Source organism: Hemiscyllium ocellatum, chromosome 21 (assembly GCF_020745735.1).
Source record: "Hemiscyllium ocellatum isolate sHemOce1 chromosome 21, sHemOce1.pat.X.cur, whole genome shotgun sequence".
Classification (NCBI taxonomy): Eukaryota; Metazoa; Chordata; class Chondrichthyes; order Orectolobiformes; family Hemiscylliidae; genus Hemiscyllium; species Hemiscyllium ocellatum.
In genome coordinates, this window is record NC_083421.1 from 33,111,413 (window position 1) to 33,130,107 (window position 18,695).

The following is an 18,695-nucleotide window of genomic DNA, read 5'->3' on the forward strand; positions in this document are numbered from 1 at the left end:
ATTTGATAGATTAGTTATTTTCTTTAAAAGAACACTGAAAGATCAATCTTTCCAATATTCAAGCTTGTGAAAGCTTTTTTTTAAATTGCAGTAAAAGATAATTTTGATGTGTGATTGTATTTTTGATATAAAAATCTGAAGGAAAATTATTGGAAATATTGCAGTTACCCTTTTCTGAATTGCTTCCACCTCATCGTAGACTTAGTGGGAGAGTAGGTTTCTTGTTGGTTCACCTTCGGGCATTCTCTAACATTCAGCATCAATGGATTTGAAGTAATGCCTGTTCTATTTGATTGATTGGGCATACCTGGTCACTTTCAATCCTGCCAGTCATGAATAAACAACAAGAGCATTTGAAATGCAGATTCACAAGTGACATTGTGCCTCCTTCATTACCAGCTCTTCGTTAACATTTTTACAAGGTGCCAATTCTTTTGGTCTGCCAATGAGTCAGTGATTGTAAAATGTAACACCATGCAGAAGTATTATATTGTTAATTTCAAATGTGCAATTCTCTGACAAGTTTCTGTGTACATGATAACAGGTTAAATTGCTTGGGTTGTTTCAGTGAAAGACCACTGTCTGTGTTAAATGCTGCTCTCCATTCTATTTCTGCTTGAGATAGATCACTTCACTTGTCAGTGAGCCTCATGTATAATTTATACCTCATGATCCCTTTGGCTGGCTCAGTCACCACACTAGTAAATACTACTTTGACTGAAGCATTGTTTTGATTCAATTACATTCTCTATCTATTTTCTGTGAATTTGCATTGAGTTGATACTGGAGATGCTTCCTATGCAGAATCACTGTCCAGCTGGAGACAAACAAACTGCAATTGATAGGATCATCTTAATGATGTATTTGCAACAGTTTCAAGCCTTAACCTCAGGTAGATTCCTGGTGGTCTGGAGCTTGTCTATTCTGTTAGTCCACAATTGGTGCTTCTTAGATTAGATTAGATTAGATTAGATTAGATTAGATTCCCTACAGTGTGGAAACAGGCCCTTCAGCCCAACAAATCCACACCGACCCTCAAAAGAGCAACCCACCCAGACCCATCTCCCGAACACTATGGGCAATTTAGCTTGGCCAATTCACCTAACCTGCACACCTTTGGACTGTGGGAGGAAACCGGAGCACCCGAAGGAAACCCACGCAGACACGAGGAGAATGTGCAAGCTCCACACAGGCAGTTGCCCGATGTGGGAATTGAACCCGTGTCCCTGGCACTCTGAGGCAGCAGTGCTGACCACTGAGCTTGTGACTTGAAGCTCTACATTCCAGACTGAAGGCATTGTTATTTTTTGTTTGGTTCATGCTGTGATGTTTTATTCTTGAATAAGACTGTAAGAAACAGGAACAGGAACAGGAACAGGAGTAGGCCATTTGGCCCCATGAGCCTCCTTCACCATTCTTTGGATCATGGCTGAGCAGACATTTCTCATGTCCATTTTCTTGAACTTTTTCTGTAACCCTTGATTCCCTTCCTGATCAAGACCATCTGACCATAAGATTCAGGAACATAACTCGGCTATTCAGTCATTTGAATCTGTTCCACCATTCAATCACAGCTGATATGTTTCTCCACCCATTCGCCTGCCTTCTCCCCATAACCCTGGATATTCCTGTTCATCAAGAATTTATGTGGCTCAAATATACATGAGGGCTCTGCAACACAACCCTCTGACACTCAACCCTGTGAGAGAAGAAATTCCTCCTCATCGGTTTTCAATTGACATCCCTTTATTCTGAGACCATACCCTTTGGTCCAAGATTCTCCCATAATGAGAAACATCCTTTCAGCATTTATACTGTCAAGCCCTTTAAGAATCCTGTATGTTTCAATGAGGTCACCTCTCATTCTTCTAAACTTCAAGTTTAAACTTCAAACAAGGAAATAAGTAATGCCTGCACAAATGGTATGGCTATTATCATGGGGGATTTTAATCTGCGTTTAGATTGGTCAAACCAGCTTGTTCAGGGTAGCCTTGAGGAGTAATTTGTTGAAGGATCCATAATAGTTTTCTTGAACAGCAAGTAATGGAACCGACAAGGGAGCAAGCTATCCTCGACTTGGTCCTGTGTAATGAGACAGGATTAATTAATCATCTCATAGCCAGAGATCCTGTTGGAAAGAGTGATCACAGTATGGTTGAATTTAAAATACAGCTGGATAGTGTGAAGATAAAATCCAATACCAGGGTCCTGTGCTTGAATAAGGGGGTCTATGATAGAATGAGGAAGGACCTGGCGAAAGGGGACTGGAAACAGAGATTTTATTATGCGACAGTTGATGTGCAGTGGAGGACCTTCAAGGAAATGTTTCAAAGTGCTCAGCAAAAGTATGTTCCAGTGAGAAGGAAGGGCTGTAAGAGGAAGGGTAATCTGGCATGGGTGTCTCAGGAAATAAGGCAGTCTATCAAAGTGAATGAGAAGGCATACAAAGTGGCCAAAAATAGCAGGAAACTTGAAGATTGGGAAAACTTTAAAGGGCTACAGAAAGCCACAAAAAGAGCTATAAAGAAATGTAAGATAAAGCATGAGAAAAAAACTAGTACAGAATATGAAGACAGATAACAAAGGTTTCTTGATGTAGACAAAACGAAGAAGAAAGACTAAAATAAATATAGGTCCTTCAGAGGATGAGAAGGGGAAATTAGTCATGGGGAATGATGAAATGGCTGAGGCATTGAGCAGGTACTTTGGATCAGTCTTCACAGTGGAAGATAGTAATAACAGGCCAGTAAATGATGAAGAGACAAAGGTAGGTGAGGACCTGGAAACAATTATTATTATGGAAGAGTTAGTGTTGGGTAAGCTCATGGAACTAAGGATAGATAAATCTCCTGGACCTGGTGGAATGCATCCCAGGGTACTAAAAGAGATGGCGGGAGAAATGGTAGTTTAACTGGTGGTAATTTTCTAAAATTCATTGAACTCTGGGGCAGTCCCAGCAGAATGGAAAATAGTAAAAGTGACACCAGTATTTAAAAAGGGAGGTAGACAAAAAAAAATGGGGAATTATAGACCAGTGAGCTTAACCTCTATAGTGGGGAAGGTGCTTAAATCTATTATCAAGGAAGAAAAAGCAGGGCATTGCGAAAGAAATTTTCCCATTGTACAAACGCAGCATGGGTTCATTAGGGGCAGGCCATGCTTTAGAAATCTTTTGGAATTCTATGAAGACATTTCAAGGAAGGTGGACAATGGGGACCTAGTGGATGTGGTATACCTAGATTTCCAAAAATCCTTTGACAAGGTGCCACACATGAGGCTGCTGCATAAGATAAGGATGCATGGTATTAGAGGTAGAGTATGAGCATGGATAGATGATTGGTTGACTGACAGGAAGCAAACAGTGGGGATAAATGAGTACTATTCTGGCTGGAAATCAGTGACTAGTGGTGTGCCTCAGGGATTGGTGTTGGGACCACAATTATTTACAATTTATGGAGATGATTTGGAGTTGGGGACCATGTGTACAGTGTCAAAATTTGCTGATGACACTAACATGGGTGACAGAGCAAAGTGTGCAGACGACTGTGTAACTTTGTAAAGGAACATCCATACTTTGAGTGAGTGGGCAAAGGTTTAGCAGATGGAATACAATGTTAGTAAATATGAAGTCATACATTTTGATGGGAGTAACAGCAAAATAGATTATTATTTGAAAGGTAAAACATTGCAGCAGGTGTCCTTGTGCATGAATCGCAGAAGGTTGGTCCACAGGTACAACAAGTAATTAGGAAGACAAATGGAATTTTGTCCTTCATTGCTAAAGGAATTAAGTTTTAAAAGCAGATGGTAACATTACAGCTGTACAAGATGCTGGTGAGGTCAAACCTGGAGTACTGTCTGCAGATATGGCCTCCTTATGAAAGGATTTACTGGCACTGGAGGGGTTGCAGAGGAGGTTCACTATGTTGATTCCAGAGTTGAGGGGGGTTGGCTTGTGAGGAGGTACTGAGTAGACTGGGATTATATTAATTGGGATTCAGAAGAATGAGGGGGGATCTTATAGAAACATATAAATAATGAAAGGAATCGATAAAATAGAAATAGATAAGATGTTTCCATTGAGACTAGGATAAGAGGGCATGGCCCCAAGATTAGAGAATGTAGGTTCAGAACTGAACTGAGAAGGAACTTCTTAACTCAGAGGATTGTTAATCTATGGAATTCCTTGTTCAGTGAAGTAGTTGACGATACTTCAGTAATCGCTTTTAAAGCTAAGGTTGATACATTTTTGAAAAATAAAGGAATTAAGGGATGTGGTGAAACCGTGGGCAAATGGAGCTGAATCCATGAAAAGATTAGCCATAATCTCATTGAGTGGCAGAGCAGGCTTAAAGGGCCAGATGGTCTACTCCTGCTCCTAGTTCGTATGTTTTTATGTTCTCACACATGACACACTTATACACACACACACACACACACACACACACACACACACACACACACACACACACACACACACACACACACACACACACACACACTCTTACTTTCTCTCTCTCCCTCACACACACAAGCACATGCACCAAAAGAAAGGAAGATTTTGTTTACAATCTTGTTTAAGGGACCTCAGACAACAGGTAATTCCTGTTCCATTAGGGAATATTGCTGTCACTTTTTAGACTCTCAGTTTTCTGACGTTTCTTTCCAGTTGTTGTTGTTGTCATTGGATCTTATCCTCATATTGTTTCAATACGGCAGTTTAAAAGAATCAACCTTTATTTCTGATGCAGAAAGAGTCTCTTGAGGTTGCATATTCTATTCGCAAGTAATGTTTCATTGTTTGCATGTGAAGTACTCGGGATAGTGCCTGTTGGAAAAGCGATGAGCGCCTTTGGCTTTCTGGTTAGTTTCCTTTGGGGAAATGTTAATTTCACACTGGCTGTCTTTTGTTTAATTCATTGAGGTTTCATGAGATTTGACCAACCCATGTTGTCAGGTTCTGAAAGGTATTTCAGTCTATCAAAGTTACTGGTATGAAATCAACGATGGAATTCAAATTTCAATAGTCTATATATTTTCCATCATTAAGATCATGATTAGTAAAGATTCATTCAATGTCGATGCTTATAATGGGGCAAGTTTGAGTTGGAATATACAAATTTCCTTTGAAAGCATAGCCATCAAGGATGCCAGTCCTGGGGAGTTGGCGGTGTTGTGGTGTTGTTTATTGCACAAGTAAACCAGAGGCTCAAATTAAGGCCCTAGAGTGTTCAAAACCCACCATAGCCGTTGAAACTTAAATTCAGTTCATAAAATCTTGAGTATATGTCTAGTCTTGTCGATGATGCCATGGAGCTGATGAGGTTCACTAATGACCTTACTTGGCAACTTGGTTTGGATCACCTTGCCAGTCATCGTTCACGTCCCACAAAACAATTCATGAAAAAGTAGCGAGCAGCAAGAAATTCCGTTGATGCGAGGCCCCAGTTGGATAAAATATCAAGACAAGGTCAGAAGGAGATGCAGTTTGAATACGAAAAATTAAGTAAAATCAAAAGAATTGCAGATGCTGTAAATCAGAAACAAAACCAGGAAGCGCTGGAAAAGCTCAGCCAATCTGGCGGCATCTGTGGAGAGAAATCAGAGAAATCAGTGACCTTTCCTTAGGAACCAGTAAACCATTAAAATACATTCAATATAAACTTTCCTTCAGGAGATTATGTCCATAGTGTCAAGCTGAGAATGAATACACTTCATGTTCAGTGGAGGAACAGCATTGAAGGAATGAATGAATTTCTCATTCTTGTTCTTCTGAGATGACTATTTTTTAACAAAGTCAAACAATGCAGATGCTGTATATCTGTAATGGACAGACAAGAGGACGTTTTGGAAATTCTCAGCAGACCAGGCAGCATGTGTGGAGAGAAGCAGCATTAACGTTTTAGGTCTGAGTTCTGACCCAAGGTCACAGACCAAAATTGTTAATTGTTTCTCTCTCCACAGATATGTGGGACATGGTGAGGGTTTCCAGCACTTTAAAGGAACATAGACTGTAGGAACACAAGGAGGGGGAGGAGGCCATTCAGCCCCTTGAACACATTCTATCACTCTGGATCATGGCTAATCATCTACCTTCGTGTCATTATTCTTGTACTGCACCTTTTTGATATTGTTGGAAACTAAAAATACGTCAAACTCCGTTGTTAACTGAGTGAAAGACTGAGGTTCCCCAGCACTCTCGATAGCAAATTCCAAAGATACACCACCCTCTGCTTGAAGAAATTGCTCTCTGCATCCAGGGGAAGCCTCCTTTCAATTATTGTACCATGTATACTTGAGTGAGCTTGTGATGTGCAACTTTAGAAAATGCATGCCTCATAAAATTTTATCTTAGTTGTTCAGGAATCGTTATGATTATCATTATTTACATAATTTAATTAATATAAAGGCACATGCAGGGTTCTTTTGATTCTCCTTCTGCAAATTCCAGCAGCAATCTCCTCGCCACTCAGCTAAACAAAGGTGTCATAGAGTCATAGAGATATACAGCATGGAAACAGACCCTTTGGTCCCACCCGTCTATGCCGACCAGATATCCCAACCCAAATCTAGTCCCACCTGCCGGCACACAGCCCATATCCCTCTAAACCCTTCCTATTCATGTACCTATCCAAATGCCTCTTAAACGTTACAATAGTACCAGCCTCCACCACTTCCTCTGGCAGCTCATTCCATACAAGTACCACCCTCTGTGTGAAAATGTTGCCCCTTAGGTCTCTTTTATAACTTTCCCCTCTCACACTATACCTATGCCCTCTAGGTCTGGACTCCCCCACCCCAGGGAAAAGACTTTGTCTCTTTACCCTATCCATGCCCCTCATAATTTTGTAAACCTCTATAAGGTCACCCCTCAGTCTCCGACGCTCCAGGGAAAACAGCCCCAGCCTGTTCAGCCTCTCCCTATAGTGCAAATCCTCCAACCCTGGCAACAGCCTTGTAAATCTTTTCTGAACCCTTTCAAGCTTCACAACATCTTTCCGATAGGAAGGAGACCAGAATTGCACACAATATTCCAACACTGGCCTAACCAATGTCCTGTACAGCCGCAACATGACCTCCCAACTCCTGTACTCAATACTCTAACCAGTAAAGGAAAGCATACCAAACGCCTTCTTCACTATCCTATATATCTGCGACTCCACTTTCAAGGAGCTATGAAACTGCACTCCAAGGTCTCTGTTCAGCAACACTCCTGGGGCCTCACCATTAAGTGTATAAGTTCTGCTAAGATTTGCTTTCCCAAAATGCAGCACCTCGCATTTATCTGAATTAAACTCCATCTGTCACTTCTCAGCCCATTGGCACATCTGGTCCAGATCCTGTTTTAATCTGAGGTAACCCTCTTCGCTGTCCACTACACCTCCAATTTTGGTGTCACCTGCAAACTTACTAACTGTACCTCTTATGCTTGCATCCAAATCATTTATGTAAATGACAAAAAGTAGAGAACCCAGCACCAATTCTTGTGGGACTCCACTGTTCACAGGCCTCCAGTCTGAAATTACGTGGTGCATTTAAGAAACATTAACAGGTACACAGCTCATTCTTAAATGGAGGGAAAAGAAAAGTGGCAAAATGGAGTAACAAACTCAGCAAAATAGCATCTCCCTGTGGCACCATCTGAATCGCTGCACTCTGAGATATAGAAGGTCGGAATTATAGACAGTGACTGATGATGGATCAAATTCATGAAAAGGTGTGATTTAATACTCCATCAGAAAGTGAAATGTTACCATCTACTCAATCTTGCAGTTAAAATGCTCAAATTCCACTGTCCTGACAGTGCATTTAAGTGGCCTGCGCTGGGAATATGAAGAAACACTGAATGGACTGGTTGGACCGAAGAGTATATGTCCCTCTGACTCTCTAGTGAACCTGCCTGTAAACAAGATCATGATCAAGATTGGTGTAGCAAGGTTGTTACGTAGACTGATTGGCTTTCCTCTGTGCTGTACTCTTTTATCATTCTAAAGACAACTGCTCATGAGAAGGCTCAGTTCACAGTGATACCATCTTGTATACCAGATGGTACAAAATTAAAGCTGACTGTGATAGTTAATGTATAGGTATCCCCAAAGATAAATTTCACAATGGTGTTGCTATGTTCATTATAGAAGCTAAATGGACAAAGACACTTGCAAAAAAGTTGATCAAATTTGTGTAGAGTTTTGAAGCCATTGAGGAAGATGCTTTGATGAGCTGAGGCTGCTTCAAATCCCGCCTGGGATGTGAGATCAACCAACACTGACCCGTCAGTTATTACCACTCATCCTGTGAGTATTGTTCAGCCGTTGGATGGATGATGTAATAAACCTGTCCTGGAGAGATTCTGAATCATTAGATGTGAGAAAAGAGTCAATATAGCGAGAAATATGTAAGCAGCCTCATGGGCAACATTATGCCAATGAGTCAATGGAATGAATGTGCTTAGAAAATTGTCAAAAATTCAATCTTAAATGTGAGATATCAAATGACGGGACTGAGGCCAACAACATAATGAAATTTTATTCTAGTACTATGTACTACTGGTGGTGATGATAAGGAATATTCATCCAATGATGTTATATAACAAAGATTAATTATTTCGTTATTGAAATATGCTCATCGTGATTTTGATAGGTCACAATGTGGGATAATTCATTATGACATATAACTGGATTTTGTTGGATGAAATGTATGCAGCTTGCAATGGTATAAACTTCACCAAGGCTCCTTATACAGTACCTCCCAAACTCATGAGCACAACCATCTAGAAGGATAACAACAGCAGATACATGGCAAATTCTGCCTTCTGAAAATTCTCTGCCAGTCCACATACCATCATCACTTGGAAATATATTGCTGTTCCTTCAGTGTTGCAGAGTCAAAGTCCTGTAATTTGTTTCCCAATGGCAACATGGGTGTATCTACGCCAAATGGGCTGCATCAATCTGGAGTGCATCTCAACACCATCTTCTCATAGGCAACCATGAATGAGCAAAGATTGATCTTTGCTTCAGTCACATTCTGGGAGTATTTTAAATGAAGAACAGGTTGTTGATGTGAATTTATAAGGATTTTTAATGCTTTTAAAAAAAAACTTTATGTCAAGACAATGATCTTTTTGACTGAAATCATGTATGTTTGTCAATCCTTCAACAAAACAATTATCCATGTGTAAAAGTCAACTCTTAGAGTCCCTACAGTGTGGAAGCAGGCCAGTCAGACACTCACCCAAGGTTAGAATCGAACCCAGGCCCCCAGGCTATGAAAAAGTTAAAAACAAGGACTGCAGATGCTGGAAACCAGAGTCTAGATTAGAGTGGTGCTGGAAAAGCACAGCAGGTCAGGCAGCATCTGAGGAGCAGGAAAATCGACGTTTCGGGCAAAAGCCCTTCACCAGGAATAGAGACAGAATGCCTGCAGAGTGGAGAGATCATGCTAACCACTGAGCTACTCCACCACCCAAACCTCTGAGTTATAGTCTTAAAAGATGTATCAAAATTTACATAACCATAAGAACTAGAAGCGTGTGTAAGCTATTCAACCCACTGAGTCTGATCCACCATCAGTGACATCATGATTGATCTGATAATCCTCAACTCTACTTTCTTGCCATTTCCTCAAAATTCTGATCCTTGACTGATTAAAAATCTGTCTAGCTCAGCTGTGAGTATTCTTAATGACCCAACCTCAGCAGCCTTCTGCTGTAAAGAATTTCACAGATTCTACTACTGTCCTAGAGGAAGAATTCATAGAATCATAGAATCACCAGAGTGTGGAAACAAGTCATTTGGCCCAAAAAATCCACACCGACCCTCCAAAGAGTACCCCACCTAGACCCATTCCCCAATCCTATTACTCTACATTTGCCCTGACTCATGGGTGGCACGGTGGCACAGTGGTTAGCACTGCTGCCTCACAGCGCCGGAGACCCAGGTTCAATTCCCGACTCAGGCGACTGACTGTGTGGAGTTTGCACATTCTCCTCGTGTCTGCATGGGTTTCCTCCGGGTGCTCCGGTTTCCTCCCACAGTCCAAAGATGTGCAGGTCAGGTGAATTGGCCAGGATAAATTGCCCGTAGTGTTAGGTAAGGGGTAAATGTAGGGGTATGGGTGGGTTGCGCTTCGGCGGGTTGGTGTGGACTTGTTGGGCCGAAGCGCCTGTTTCCACACTGTAAGTAATCTAATCTAATGCACCTAAACTATACATCCCTGAACACTATGGACAATTTAGCATGGTCAATTTATCTAACGTGCACATCTTTGGACTGTAGGAGGAAGTTGAAGCACCCAGAGGAAACCCACACAGACATGGGGAGAATGTGCAAACTACTCTTTATCTTAAATGTGCAGCCCCTCGTTCTGAGATTAAATCCTCTAGTCCTAGACTGCCCACAAGGGGAAACAACCTTTTTGCATCTATCTAGTCAAATCTTGAAAAAATCTTCTATGTTTCAGTAAATTTGCCTCTCATTCTTCTGTAGTCCAATGGGTTTGGACCAAACCTGCTCAACCTTTCCTCATAAGATAGTCCCTCCATACTTGGTATCAGCACAGTGAACCTTCTCTGGACTGCCTTCAATGTCAGTATATTGTTCCTCAAATGAGGGGCCCAAAGCAGTTCACTGTATTCCAACTACGATCTAACTTGTGTCATTTTAACAAAACCTCCCTACTTTTATACTCCATTGTGTTTGAAGCAAAGAATCAACACACATGTTCTGCGGCAGCTATTTTGTTTGTATGTTGCCCACAAAGAAATTAAAACTATTTATTGACATACTGTCATCTTCTTGCATGAGATCCTATGTGGAATAAGGCATACAAGTTGGTCTATGTAGATTGACCAGTTAACAAACATCCATTCCTTTTATTTCTAAATGACAAAACTGTCCTTTTTGTACATTATTATCATTTAAAAGCAAAATTAAGATAATAAGTAATTAGTCATAGTCCACATGGACCATGGTATTTTTCCCCATTTAAGGGTTACAATTGGTTATGTAGCCTGAGGGTACAACCAATCCACATCAAGCAAAGTATTAAACAAGGAAGGAGGCCTCCATGAACCTCATAATTAACAATAGATTGTAAATCTCATCATGTTGAAACATCAGATAAATCAATTAATAATTCAATCTCAGTCAGTGAGTCGCAAAGCTTTACAAAGCATTGATAGCAAAAGCACAGATTTTACTGAATTGGTTGTGGGAAAAAAAATTCATAAGAGTTTAAATTGCTGCTAAATATTAGTCTCCCGTGTTTCTTTTCCTCTGTTCTAAAGGCATTTGCCATTCAAAAACAGCAAAAATAATAGTGTGGAAGAATGATGGACTACAGAAGCATTGAACATTGTTGTGTGATAATATAACTGACCCAAAGTGCATCATTTTTTTGTGCAAACTTGTGTCTTTTGCTGTGGGAATTTCATTTCTCTAGCTGTTGTAGTCTCCATGTGATTACAAAGGTCACTCAGTTATATTTATGTCAGAACCTGTTTCACAAATGCAGTGAACAGTGCTTGGAGAAAAGCTTTGTGATTTGAAGGCTGTAAGAAACAGGAACAGGAGTCGGCTGTTTGGCCCCTCGAGGCTGCTCCACCATTCAATAGGTTCATGGCTGATCTGTCATTCCTCATGTTCACTTTCCTGCCCTTTCTCCTTAATCCTTGATTCCCCGACTGATGAAGACACTCTCTCTCAGCCTTTAACATGTACAAGGACTCACCGCCAATGCTCTCTGTGGCAAAAGATCTCAATCTTCTGAGAGAAAAAATTCCTCTTCATCTCAATCTTAAACTGCCACCCCTTCATTCTAAGATTATGTCCTTTGGTCCTAGTCTGTCTCTCATATAGGAATCTTCTCAGCAGTTTTCCCTGTCAAACCCCTTAAGAACCCTATATTCCCTATATTCTCAATGAAATCATCTCTCATTTTCCTAAATTCCAGTGATTAGAGTCCCAACCCATTTACCCTTTGCATATAAGACAAGCCCTGCATACTGGGAATTATCCTAGTAAACCATCTCTGAACTTCCCCCAATGAAACGAAATATTTTCTTTAGTCAGGGGACCAAAACTGTTCACATTATTTGAGATGTTGTCACATCGGCACCTTGTACAGTAAGATTTTCCTATTATTAGTGAAACGATCAGTACCAATAACATCTACTTGCAATTGCCAAAACTTATTATTTACATGCACTGCAGTTTTTGAGTTCTGCTCAGATTCAGAGATTGATTCTTTCAAACATCTTCATAAGTGTTTAGCTGAAAGAAAATAAATTTATTGAAAGAGATCAGATGAGAGTAAGTGGAATACTTTGAGGGATACTCTACTATTCAGATACTTAAGTGGACAGCAGCCAGCCTTACCCTGGATTAAGGATTCCAGGAGCAGAATTCCTGTTCATTAACTGCTAGACGATCATAGGCCAGTGGGTGCCAATGCTGAGGTAAAGGTTGCTGATGCTATGACATCCAGCCACATCCTAGTCTCGCCCCTTGACCCCTCGGCATGGTGAGTGATCACAGGGTGGGGTTATGGGCTGGAAGGTGTGCTGGGAGGTGAGTAAAGGGAAGTTAGCTGTAAGGGCAGGACGCAGGTATCGGCAGGCCTGCCTTTCCTGATGCTTGGTCTCTTGATTGGGTTCTGAATGTCTTGAACAAAATTGGTTCTGAATGCCTTGAATCCCTTTCAAACCCAACATCAGGCACCCACAAGCATCACAACACAGATTTGTTGTTAGACTTCCCATATAGTAAGCCCCTTATCACTGTAGGGTTAATATTAGTGAGGCAGTGGGCCTCGATTAAGGGCCTCAATTAACAGTGAGGCCAAAAGTCTGTCCAGTGTTGCTACTTCTGCCCGATTAATTGCCCCACCAAACCAAACTCTCCATGGGGGAAGGGAACTGAATCTCTTCCATTGTTTCTGATTTTGTTTACAGTGCATGTTTGTTTAGTGACAGGAATATTGTTCCCTAGAAAACAAAACTAAACCATTAAAATAATTTTATGACGCAAATGTTCTTTTTATAAACCATGTCACAATTGATAAGAATGTTTGGCAGTTCATAATTCAAGCCATGAGCAAGAGAAATGTTTACTTTCCTGGTTGTTCTTTCTGGCTTTTAAGTTTATGTGAGTCATGAGAGACCGTGATATAACCCAGAAGCTGAAATATTGTGAATAAAACTTTGCAGTGAGCCTCCTAGATACATACACACCTCAGGCATTCTGAAGTGTGAACTTGCATCCTGATCTTATTTGAGACACTGAACCTTGAGAAGCATGTACAGTAAAATTAAATAATAACCAGATTTTCATTTGCCATATCCATTCATAAAACTATTTGAAACTTTCAAGGGTTTTATAAATATTATATCAACTTTGATGAAGGGATCAAGAAATTAAACACATGATTTGATCCTGGACAGTAATATGTTGATGATGTGCTCCTCCATTGAAAATGATAAATCAGTGTATGACGAACGAAACCTTGGCTGCAAGCTCTTCTATTTCCACACAGCGTCAGATTCAAGTGTCTATTCAGTAAAACTGAACTTTCAGCCTACTTTTACATAATTTGTTATTTGATCTAACAGAGAATCCTAGCTGGGCTTGTATTCTGTTTCAACAATCTGGCCACTTATTTCTAGACTGATCAGTCAATTGTTAGGTACGCCAAATATTTTTCAAACCAATGTCGAAGGCTGTTGTTTGTCATGACATGTAAAAGAGTTTGGAGCCAATTATTTGTCTTTCAGATGTAAATTTCAGTGACTTACTCAAGTAAAAGAAATTGCAAGTAACCATGATTAATACTTTTATTCACTTTTTATTCTCCTGTCTAATTAGCTTGATCATTTTTTGAAACATGTCTGAATACACCTTGGTGGCAAACATTTCCTTAGGTTGGACTTAAACTATGACCTTTTATTTTAGGCCAGGATGGTAGGAACAGTATTGCTATACCTCAAAACCCCCGTTTTACTCTCTTTTCTTCATTGGAACTGGGGACAGCACAATTCCGTTAGGTAGACGAAATATTGTTCTTGTAATTACGTAACGCTGACAAAAATCATTCACTGTGGTCACTCCACATCGAACAATATTGCTCAACTGTTCTTTTGTGCAGTCAACTCACTCACATGGAAGTGTCACGTTTATTCCTGGGTGCTCTCCAAGTGCAGTGTGGTATTTAAACCATTGTTGACATTGATGACAAACATGTCCAAAACAATAAAATATTATTTTTTGAAAATATCTATTACTTATAGCTTTATTTCATTCAGCATAAAAGTGTTATGCCATCATTGGTGTTAACACTTTAGAATTGTTGTTATTGATACTTATTTACTGCCTCTTGTAGGTTACATGTATACGAGACTTGAATTTGTGCAATGTTATAGTTTTAAACCTGTTAGAGGATGGCTGAAGTCCACAAGAACACACTCTTTCATTTTGACAGGCAAAGCTAATAAATGCGCTGAATAAGATAGCCTACTTTAATCAAACAAAGTGCTGTGGATTTTAGAGTTCTCAAATAAAGTACTTGAGAAACTCGGTCTGGCTGCATCTCTGGATACAGTCTTTTTATTGATCTCCCTTGCAAAATACAAGAATTCCTTTTGCTTTGGTGCCTTTTGAGAAGGCCAATAACAGTAAAACAGGTAATCTGGCCATTCGCTGTAACTACTATCCATACCTACCTCACAATGGTGACTATATTTCAAAAATACTTCACTGACTGTACTTTCGGTTATCTTGAGGTTGTGATAAAATCTGTAACGGCAAGGCTTTCTTCTAACTTCTGAAAATGACTAAAGGCGTGTCCTAAATCTTTATGCAAATTGGGTTACATTTGTAAGTTATGATGAGACCTGTATGAGGAACTTTTGCCTAAATGTTTGCTGTAGGTCAACGCAAAGATGAGAAAGAGTAGAAGAGGCAGTCAGGCAAATCTGGAACTGCTGGTCACTTGATTTGTGCGCAGGTTGGTTCCCATTTATTCTGAGTTTAAACCAATGTGGGACTGAGAATTATAGAATCACGACAGTATGGAAACAGACCATTCAGCCCAACAGGTCCACGCTGACTGTCCAAAGAACATCCCACCCCAGACTTATCCGCCTATACTATAGCGTGCATTTCACATTGCTAATTCACCTAACCTACACATCCCTGGACACTATGGGCAATTTCACACACCCAATTCACCTAACCTACACACCCCTGGACATTATGGGCAATTTCGCACACCCGATTCACCTAAACGTCACATCCCTGGACACTATGGGCAATTGTAGCACACCCAATTCACCTAACCTACACATCCCTGGACAGTATTGGCAATTTAGCACACCCATTTCACCTAAACAGCATGTCCCTGGAAACTATGGGCAATTTAGCACACCCAATCCACCTAATGTACACATCCCTGGACACTATGGGCAATTTAGCACACCCAATTCACCTAACCTACACATCCCTGGACACGATGGGCAGTTTAATACACCAAATTCACCTAACCTACACATCCCTGGACACTATGGTCAATTTAGCACACCCAATTCACCTAATGTACACATCCCTGGACACTATGGTCAATTTAGCACACCCAATTCACCTGATCTGCACCTTATTAGATAGTGGAAGAAACCAGAGCACCTGGAGAAACCCAAACAGGCACAGGGAGAATGTGCAACCTACGCACATACTGTCGCCTGAGGCTGCAATTGAACTCACACAGCCCTCGTGCTTTGAGCTATTGTCCCATCTTGAATATGTTTTGCTCCCAATACAGTAATGAAAATGTAGCCAATGGATAAAAATGCTGGAAGGTTGTGTGATATCAGTTTTATGCATCCGGGGTGTTTTATCCTCTAAGTAGATTGAACACGTTATCTTGGGAATAGGTCCAGTCATTACCAGTTACTTATGATCAATGTAATTATTTTACGAATTCAATATTTACTAGATTGTAATCTCTCTAAGACTAAACAAGGCCAAGTTCGTTTCTTGCATCAGTCTGTGATCCATAAAAAAAGGAATATTGTGAAATACGAGGATGGAAAGGTTCACTGTCTTCATGCTTGGAGCCTACCTGACATGAATATAGTGTTCACATTGCTGAAATTCAATTGGCAGTGATAAATTGGTAACTTAAAGGTCTGTAATATGATCATATTAATCATTGTATAGAAATGCTATCAGCATAAATGGCATTGAAGGCTCCTGTTCACTTTTCTTTAGCTCAGTGGAATGTTTAATATTGACTCTACAGCCTTGTTAAATGTATAGATATCAATAATATTCTATTCTAGTTCTCTTAAAGCTCAAATACATTGTTATATTTCTTTTAGACATATCCCATGTGTGCTTTGTTCTTTCTGTTATGAATTGTAATATTTGTGCCAAATGACAGGTCATAAATCAATGTGTCGAGATTTCTAGGATGGAGATGGAAACCTTTAATCTTTAGTATTAGATCAGGTTTAAGGTGTGAATATTTTTACGGTCTGAAGTCACCGTATATCCAATATTACACTTTTCTGAATCTGGGAGGTAGGAATTTGATGTTCTTGAAACAGGTAAGAACACATCATCTTTCTGATGATATGTAGGCTGCAAATTAGTGAGTTTGATTTTGTGACAAAACCTGAAACTCTGTTATGCCGTAATGTGTGAAGGCTTGAGTAATGAAATGCTTTATCCTCTATTTTTAAAAGCATGCATTTTTCCATTACGCATTTCTGTTTGAATCCAGTTTCGAGAGAGAAAGATGATGGCTTCCATCTGTTACTTGTTAATGGCCACAAGAGAAATGAGCTCTGCCAGCCTCCATTCAGCTCTCGGTAGAGGAGATCCCAAGGTGCAGCCTGTCTATGAAGTCAACACTAATTGGCAGTATCACTGTAAGAGACCAATTGAGAGAGAGTTCAGGTGTATAAATGTCACACTGGTGTGATGGGACTGTGCTATTCTCAGGGTTACAGTTCATTTTCAAGGCAGTCAGCTGTATTCCGGCATTGTTCACCTGCAGATGCATTTCACACTTCAGAGTCTAACTGAATTTCAGATAGTACCGGTGTTCAGTCAGAAACCAGATTCTAATTTGAGGCCTGCTTAAAATCTAAGACTGTCTTAATCACTGGGTAAAATTGCTGGCTTACATTCTGGGTGCTGTGATCCATCACTTTACTCTATGCCTGCGGGAAATACTGGCATGTTTCATTATCTGGAAAGTGTTGGAGAGTTAGCATTTATAACAATTAAAGCTCACAAATGACTCTATTTGTATCCTGCTGTAAGTAGGTCCTTGAATATTCAGTCTCATCATGAATGGATTAATGGCTGGGGATTGAATTGAAATGGGAAAAGTGTTCCTTTGGTAATTGGAAACAGTTGAAAAAATGTACAGAATTGCATTGGTGTGGCAAGAATTTTAAAAAGTGCAGATACACAAGTTAATTAAAGAGGTGACGCAGTAAATACATAGTGTTGTTGAACGTTAATGTAAATCAAAGTTAGAACTGACTTGTAGAGATTCTCTAAAATTGATTTTTCATGATTGGGATATTTCAATATGAAGTGATCGCTAACATCGAACTTTCCCGCAGGTGTTCGCACCTGAACGTTTTTTAAATCTTTCCTTTTTGTCTTTTTCTTCAGGTGAATGTGGCTGTCATGATGGTTACTCTCCTGATCCCATTCACAAACATCTTTGCGTGAGGAGTGACTGGGGACAAAATGAAGGGTTAGTTCGGTAAATGAAAAACAACATGTATCTATTGTATGTTACATGGTATACAAGGGAAGCATGTCCAGTTCATTACAATGTGTGCATTTTTTTTCAGTGGAATTTTGCCAGGTAATTCCTTGCATCATAAACAACAGCAACGGTTAGCAAAATATTTAGTCTGCTCCTCATATATCTGTAACCAGTACAAACACAGGTTTGTAGAAAGTGATACATGAGGAACAGACTCAGTAGTTGGCTAACTGATGCTGTTATTTATGATGTTGTTTGGTACACCTGGACCATTTACTTATCCTGCATTACTCTCCTGTCAATTGGAAGTCAGCTGCCAGGTCCCTAAAGCCTTCTTTGGCATAGAAATCACATACAAATTATGTAGAATTTTACAGCACAGAAATAGATCATCCAGGAGAGGCCTATGTTGATGTTGATGGTCTATGTAAACCTGCCTCAATATTGCTTGATGTCTTTCTGTTTCTTGCTTCTTCATGAACTTCAGCTTCCTATTGAACACACCTGTGCGATTCATCTGAACCAGTTTAAAAGGAAGAAGTTTCTCATTTCTCCTGCATTTATTATAAGATTTAACAGCAATAATATTTGTCATGTTATATTCATTCGTGGGACGTGGGTGTCGTTGACAGGACTGGCATTTATTGCCTGACCGTAGTTGTCCTTGAGAAGGTGATGGTGACCTGCCTTTTTGAACCGTAGCAGTCCATATGCTGTAGGTTAATCCAATTTCCTTAGAGGGGTCTTCCAGGATTTTGACCAGGCGTCAGTGAATGAAGGGTGATATATTTCCAAGTTCGCATGGTGAGTGGAATGGAGTGGAAATGCAGGGGGTGATGTGCTCGTGTATTTGCTCCCCTCCAATTCTTAATGGAAATGGACATGAGTTTGGAAGGTGGTGCAGTCTAAGGGATTTT

General features: G+C 40.1%; 1 protein-coding gene across 5 annotated transcripts in view; it reads left to right on the top strand.

Moving 5' to 3' along the window:
- The window catches only part of LOC132825811 (astrotactin-2-like), a 1,607,744-nt gene that overhangs the window by 726,906 nt on the left and 862,143 nt on the right, over positions 1–18,695 (top strand). For all 5 annotated transcript variants that reach the window (XM_060841306.1, XM_060841305.1, XM_060841303.1 and 2 more), the window contains one exon: positions 17,679–17,763. In XM_060841306.1, the coding sequence (XP_060697289.1) occupies positions 17,679–17,763 (85 nt within the window). The remainder of the gene's footprint in view (positions 1–17,678; positions 17,764–18,695) is intronic.